The following is a 7,793-nucleotide window of genomic DNA, read 5'->3' as shown; positions in this document are numbered from 1 at the left end:
CCATAAAAAAAAAAAAAAAAAAAAAAGTCCATGCTTTACCTGTATGGGAAGACCCGGTAATTACTACCGTTGATTCCCATAGTCTCGGTGATGTTACTGGCTATGAGCCGAGCTTTCTTCATAGCATCAATAAAGTCAGTGGAGTTCTGAAGCACGGTGTGGTAGGTCATGAAGTATGTGGCGCCCACACCAGTGCCATTGTTGAGGAGGTTAACTGCCGAACTGTAAGCAGCATGTCCCCTGAGAGAACAGTGGTTGTGAGAAGCCCTGCCTTGAGAAACACCTGAGTCTGAACACCGAAGGCTAAGCAAAATCATGATATACATAACTAACTGATAGGGCTCTGGCCAGATACATATTCTTGGGGAAAACAGGAGTTTCCAGGGTTTACCTAACATAAATGTGGATACTCACCTTCTATCTATGAAAGCTTCCAAATCAACCCGAAGACTTCCATTCACCTTCACTATTTCTGGCCAGATAACCTACTTCTGTGGGTAAAGTGGCTGGCTCAACCTGACGGGCAGACAGCCCGTAACCTCATATGGATATGCTGGCAAGGAGCATGGTGGGGCTAAAAGAATCTAAACCTGAATCTGGGATACGGTGACAAAGCCATGCTGCTGTCCCAAGTACCCACCGGCGTAACTGAACAGACCAAGTTCATCTGTATTCTGAGGTACCTGAGTGGCAGCCCTCCCCCCGTCCCTCCCTAGTAACTTGCGTGGGAAACTCCATCCAGTCATACACCCAGGGGGCCAGGACACTGAGAGAAGCATAAGAAATGAATGCCCAAACCAGGGTGAAATCAGTTAAAAAGTATGAAGACTTTCCTTAACTAGGTGTTTTAAGTTTCTCTACTTTCACAAAAGGATTAGGGTGGGGCGGGGTGGGGTAGGGAACAGGACCTTTCCTCTACAGCTGTCTTTGCCCCAGTCCTCTCATTTCCCACTGCAGATTAAAATTGAGGTGGACACTTATCTGAAATGGCTCAATGGCACTTACCCTTTGCCACACTTGGGGTTGGGGTTATCAGAAAGAAACATGGGCAAGAACCTCATGAAGTCTCCACCCTGAGGCCTCTGTTTGCCCTCCGGAGTCAGAGGCCTGCAGCGGACACAGGCAGGGTCGACCACTAGCAGAAACAGGCAGGGAGGAGCCAGTCGTTAGAAGGTGACTCCAGATGTTTAAAAAACATTTAGAAATACTTAAACAGAAATGAGGGAAATTATTTTCCTGGATCTTTTCTCTTATTCAAAAGCTTTAGTCATGTGTGATATCCACAGTTTAAGAGAGATATCATTGTCATCTTAAGTAGATTATACATTTTCTACCCTTAGCAGGTTTCCTGCTTTAAGGATGACCTCCACTGGTACTATCAGAGCCCAGGGTTTCCATGTTTTCATTAAAAAAATTCCAAGGTGCTCTCCACATACTTTTACAACCTTAACACATTGGTGATAAACAGAAAAACATGCCTCTGTGGCCTGAAAGGCCAGATACCAATTGAGAGGCAATCAGGGGAGGACAAGACTGTATTTGGAAATCTGACTCTCCTGCCTGACATGCATCTTGTTTAGCTTGCAGCCCGAAGGGGGGCTTGTCTGAGACAGGAACAACGTGATAGTTTTCAGAGTCTGAGAAGGCAAAAACAACCAAGGGGAGAAGATTGAGCGCTAGCATATAAGTTAAAGGCATAAACTGAAGCGAAATCCAAGCGATGTTTTGATGATCATGTTAATGTAGTTCAGAAGAGCAGGACATGTCAGGAAGAGGAGATGAAGTACCTGAGGCGTTGCAGAATTGGTCAGTGATATTATAGATTCTACAGCAAGAAGACTGTGGCTTCACCCAGTCAAAGTAATCATCGATCCAGGACGAGGGCGCAAAGCCTATTCGGGTACTAGAGAAAAGGAGAAAAACAATCACTGGCTTATTCCCGGGGAGGAAGTCTTCAGTTTCAGTACCTTTTCTTAAAACCTAATTTCCTTTTCTACACTGTATATTGCTACTAGTCAAAAGGAAACTACACTGGCACTTCATCAAAAACCTTCTAAGTATTAGGTGCTAAGTTAGTCCTCGAAAAGGTCCTGCTCAGGTATGTAGATTAAACACACATTTTGAATAAAAACAATGCTTCCAAGAAATTCTAATTTAGTGAGAATTTTCAGGCCCAAGTGATGCCCTCAGGGAGGGCCCAGGATTGCTTCAGTGAAGTGCAGGAGGAAGGAGGTACTGACTAGCTGTCCAGCTGGGCCGCGTCGAACAGTTGCTGCACCAGGGAGTTGTTGTCACAGCCCGTCCCGCCGCACACCATGTTCTGCCCTCTCAGAGAAGTATAGTCATGTCCTTCCTCCAGGACAAAGTACACAGGTGGACCTGCATGCAGGTACTGACTGAGAGATTTGAAATAATCCACTACGTAGGAGTCCTGAAAAGTCAGAGCACAGGAGAAATATGAACGTTCTGACAGTATAACTAAGCAAGATGAGGCCACTGAGAGTTGAGAGGGCCCAGGAGACCTCTGGTCGATGCCTCCAGTCAATCAGGAGCACACCTCGTGGGGTCCTCCTATTCGACCAGCTGCTTGCACTCAGCAGCTGTGCCCCAGAGGATGTCTGACAGTTCAGAGTGCAGGTGGCCCATGCCGGCCGGGTTGGCAGAACTTCGTGGCCGTTCCCACTACACTGGAGAACCTGTCACCACTTGCTTTTAAAGCGGGCATTAGCTTGAAATCCCACATGCATGCATTAAAAAATTCATTTCTCATCAGCTTAACAAGTTAAAATAAAAAAGAGAATGTCTTACATCTGGCATTGAAAGAGACTGATCCAATCCAATTTCTACTTTGTTCAAGACTGCAATACTGAACGAGAGAACTCCCACAAACATCGCTATCTGGAATGAAAAGTGAATTATCAGACAGGGATTACTAAGTGTAAAACTGAGTTTAAGAACAGAAACAAAAATATTAAACATACATAAAAAGTGGGACTTCTCCAAATAGACAAGTGAGTTTAAATAACACGGTAGGGCAGTAGGTGGAGACACAATTCCTAATTTCAAATCCTGCCTCTGCAACTTAAGAAATGAGTCACCCTGAGCAAGACACTTAACCTTTGTTAGCTTCTATTTCCTTATCAATAAGACAAGAAACACAATACTTACTACATCAGACAACTGTGCAGATAAAATGAGAAAACGCAGAAATAATTCAGATTTTAGTATAGTACCCAACTGATATTACGTGTTCAATAAATGTTAGGTATTACAACTATTAGGAACTATGTTCTTCCAATGAAGAAGTGATAGATGATCACTACTGGCTACATCAGTATATAAACTATAAAAGCTTTTGTATGGTTGCTGGTGACTAGGGACAGCAGGTGGTGGTGATGGTGAGGGAGGTGGGTGACAGTATAAGGGACAGCAAAAATGAGACCCATGTGGTGATGGAACAGTTCTGTATCTTTTTTTCAAGAATTGTTTTATTTAACATTATTTATTTATTTAAATTTTGATGAGCAAGGGACAGAGTAAAGGAGGGGGGGGAGTGAGAAAGCAAGCTACCAGGTGTGGGACTTGAACCATGGTCGGCCATGTGGGAGTCCTGCACCCTTAACCACCATGCTGCCTGCCAGCCCCATCGTTCTGTATCTCAACTGCAGTAGTGGTTACAAGAATCTGGACATGTGATAAAATCACAGAACCACAGCACACGTACCAGTGTAAATTCCTGGTTTTCATACTGAACTGTAATTATGTAAGGCGTACCACTGGAGAGAACTGGGTGAGTGTACCAGAGTCCTCTCTTACTACCTTTGCAACTTCCTGCGACTCTGTAAGTATTTCAAGATAAAAACTTAAAACTTCTTGCTTATGCTGACTGAGAAGAACATGTCACCTATTTGTACTTATTTGCTTTTGTGTTTGTGTGTACACACACACAAACACACACACATAACACCTATCAGAAGCCCCTTCCTAAGCTGTCTGATTTCTTAGAAAGCATGTGACCACCTGTTCTGGGGTGAAGAAAGAGAAATCATAGATTAGCTCATACCACAATTGGTCGCATCCAGTCCTTTAGGAGAAGTGGAGAGTAGAAGTTTTTGAAGAAGCTAAACAGGTAGCCCTCTGAGGCCTGAACGCCTGTTCCATCTTCAGCACCTCTGACACAGCAAAGGATGTCCAGCTGATTATTCTGAGGGGACAGAGAGAAACAAAGGTCACATCTCTTGCTTCATTATCTAGACTCTAGATTAAAACTAAACAGACTATAATCCTGATAACAACTTACCTCTTGACGTTTAATGTCTAACCCCAAGAGACTCACAAAACAGGTCATTTGAAGAATAAAGTCAATTAGGACGGCCATTCCCGCAAACAGAGAGAATGTGTGAACAGCTGGCATCATGGACAGTGCTCCTGAGGGGACAGGAAAGAGCTGCGTCACCTTCCTCCATAGCAGATGGCTCTGAGCACGTCTTCTATCTGTGTGTGCTTCTGTCCTGGCAAGGAGCTGCGACAGAAGCCCACGGGAATCATGCTGCAGGGTCTCCAAGGATATCCTGCTATCCCTGGGAGAGGAATCCTTAGATTCAGAGCTTTTGAGAACCAAATTGATGCCAGATCACTAGGGGAGTTAAACATGTAGCTTCCTGATCCCATCCTCGTTCAGGACACAATGGGAATTTCACCCCAATTCTACTGAACTTAAAGTCTTTTGGGGAAAATTTATGCACATTAAAATTTAAAAGATATATTTTTAAGAGTATTTTAAAAATTTAAATCTATTTATCGCTATTTTATTTTATACATTCAATAACTATACGTCACTACAGCTCGTAAAGTGAATTTACCCAATATGAACATACTTCACACCAATTCAGTTGAAGATATTATACATGTTATCAACAGATAATCATACATTTCTGTGTCCCATAAATGTCTTGTTTCTCTATTTTTCTCCTTGATTCCTTTCTTCACACTATCATTATTATTCTTTTTAATTTAGTATAGGGCACATTCACATACACTCACCAGAGGAGGAGGGAGAGAGAAAGAGAAAGTAAGCCGCCAGGTCTAGGACTTGAACTGTGGTTGACCATGTGGGAGTCTAGCACTTCAACCACCACATCACCTGAGAGTCCTAAGCACATTAAAATTTGAGGATCACAAATTTAAGCCATTTCTTTTTTTTTTTTTCTTTTGAGAGGTTTTTGCTATAGGGCACGTGGACTCACCAAAGAGAGACAGAGAGACAGAAAGTGAGAAATCACCCCCCAGTGGGGGATGGCCACACCACAATCCCTTCTCCTTCATTCTCCTCTTGGGATCTTGGGTACGTGCGCACACATGCCTGGCCTGAGTTTAAGCCACCGGGTCTGGGACTTGAACTGCAGTCGACTACATGGGAATCCAGCAATATAGCCATTATGCCATCTGCTGGTCCCATCTCTAAGCCACTTCTTTAACTGCCTCCTATGAGTCTCTCCAAGACAGGGACGGTATTTCCCATTTGCTTAGATATCAACAATATTAGTCTCCCAGTTTACTTGTAGTCAGAGGCAGATTACTATCTGTTGTGTGTCAACAATACTAGGGCAAGACTCAGAAACTGCCGAATGGCAGCCCATGAACCAGCTGTGTCCTCTTTAGCCTGCACCATGCTGACTCATTTTAGGATTTAAAAACTTTTTTCTTTTTTTGGAGAGGTTTTTGCTGTAGGGCGCGTGAGCTTGCCAGACAGACAGAGAGACAGAAAATGAAAAATCAGCCCCCAGGGGGTATGGCCACGCCGCAATCCCTTCTCCTCCATTCTCCTCTCGGGATCTTGGGCATGCACTCACACGCACCCGGCGTGAGTTTTAAGCCATCGGGTCCGGGACGTGAACTGCGGTCTACTACATGGGAGTCTAGCGACATAGCCATTACACTAACTGCTGGTCCCAGGATTTAAAAACTTTTTAAAACTAAGTAGTCAATATGAGGGGACCCCAAAAGGTTTGGGGAGAAAAGAAATTAAAGTACAAGATTAGATTATTTTGGTGTAACAGTTTTGAAATCCATTCTTCTTCTTCTTTTTTTTTTTTTTATAATACACATTTCCCATGAACCTTTTGAAGATTTCCTCATACTTAACAATGGTATTTCACACAAAAATCTAGATTCACAACTTTGCTTGAAAAAAAAAAAAAAAACTAAACCACACACAACACAAGAGACCTAGCAGCACTACACTGGCCACATGTTAACTGTCTTTTTAGATGGGACATGAGCACCTGTGGTGCCACAGTCCCCATGGCGCCTATTATCCCACCACGGTCATCCCAACCTTGACGCATGGCCTTGGCTACTATCACCATCACACTACATTAGGTTTCCTGTAATAAAGTAAGAAGAAGAGAGCACTCTTTTGTGTCTGTGTTGAAAGACTACGACCTATGATATTCTACAATGTCCTGAGGAGACAAGCTGGTAGCCCATATAAGCATTTCTGTTTGTAACTCACAAATTGTTTCTTCTCTGGACTTGCTGATTCTAATCCAGCCTCCTCTAGAGATGACAGTTATTTTTCTCTTACTACACTGCAGAGATGGGGCAGACAAAACCACCAGTAAGTCTACTTGGCAATTATCCATAAGAATGAAGTTATTGGGACCAGCAGTTAACGTAATAGCCATGTCGCTGGAATCTCACATAGTCGATCGTGGTTCGAGTCCTGGACCTGGTGGCTTAAAACTCATGCTGGGCACATGTGCATGCGTGCCCATGATCCCAAGAGGAGAAAGGAGAAGGGACTGCAACATGACCATCCCCCCCAGGGAGGGGGGATTTCTCGCTTTCTGTCTGTCTCTCTTTCTGTCTTTCTGGTGAGCGCACGCTCCCTATGGCAAAAACCTCTCCAAAAAAGAAAAGAATGAAGTTACTATAAAAGTGCTGATTTTATTTTACTTATTCTGGCTTCTTGTATTGTGGTAAGATCAAGAACCTCTGCTTATTTATGAGACTGCTTCCCTAATGAGTTGTGGGTACTGTGGAGAAAGATTGTCGATGCAGACAACAACAAAACACCCTGCAGGCAAGTGCCATGAAATGAGGAGCTGCTGCTTGCTGTTGTGTGCAGGAGGATTCTGAGGCTTCCCGGGGAGGCCATTTTCAAGTACTGACATTTGCACAGGTACCAAACAGGGGAAAGGGCGAGATGAGCTCTGAGCATGTCGCCCTAAACCCCAACTTCGACACTGTCCTACAACACAGGGCCTGGCAGTGGCATGGTGACATGAGACCCCTGTGAGGCAATCCCAAATGGAATGGTTCCTGGTTCAATTCTGAGACCTCCCCGAGTACATTGGCATGCACGTGTCCATGTTCGGGATGGACTGCAGTGTTAAGACCCTGTTGGAGTGCTCTCTCTCTCCTGCTCTCTCCTCTCTCTATTTCTGTGGCTCATGGGAAAAATAAGTAAGTGTAAAAATTCAAGGAAACATTTGTGAAATTTGTGCAGCTTTCTTTTTTTTTTTTTTAAATAGACTACAGATTAGTTTATTTTTAACACCCATCATGCCATGAATTCATAGGGAATAGGTTCCAGTAGCTCAGGCTCCTTTCCATTGGTTCTCACAAATGTGCTTCTCTGGGTGGAGCAGGCTGGTGCTTTAGTTGAACCCAGGTACCTTTCTCTTTGGCTTCTTTCTTTTTCTGGTCATTTTCCTTCACACGTTTTAGGAAGCTATCTCTGCTCTTAGAATGTTTAATATGCTCAATACGCACATTGATTCTCTTGGCAA

General features: G+C 43.7%; 1 protein-coding gene across 1 annotated transcript in view; it reads right to left on the bottom strand.

The window, feature by feature from the left end:
• The window catches only part of NPC1 (NPC intracellular cholesterol transporter 1), a gene marked incomplete in the record, with an annotated part of 79,853 nt that overhangs the window by 5,509 nt on the left and 66,551 nt on the right, over window positions 1–7,793 (bottom strand). Inside the window, 7 exon segments of the mRNA XM_027775361.1 lie at window positions 40–240; window positions 1,006–1,135; window positions 1,788–1,903; window positions 2,241–2,431; window positions 2,809–2,898; window positions 4,064–4,204; window positions 4,301–4,428. Coding sequence (XP_027631162.1) covers window positions 40–240; window positions 1,006–1,135; window positions 1,788–1,903; window positions 2,241–2,431; window positions 2,809–2,898; window positions 4,064–4,204; window positions 4,301–4,428 — 997 coding nt within the window.

Source organism: Tupaia chinensis, unplaced genomic scaffold (assembly GCF_000334495.1).
Source record: "Tupaia chinensis unplaced genomic scaffold, TupChi_1.0 Scaffold000550_1, whole genome shotgun sequence".
In the NCBI taxonomy this organism is placed as follows: domain Eukaryota; kingdom Metazoa; phylum Chordata; class Mammalia; order Scandentia; family Tupaiidae; genus Tupaia; species Tupaia belangeri.
This window is presented reverse-complemented; position numbering and strand designations above follow the sequence as displayed.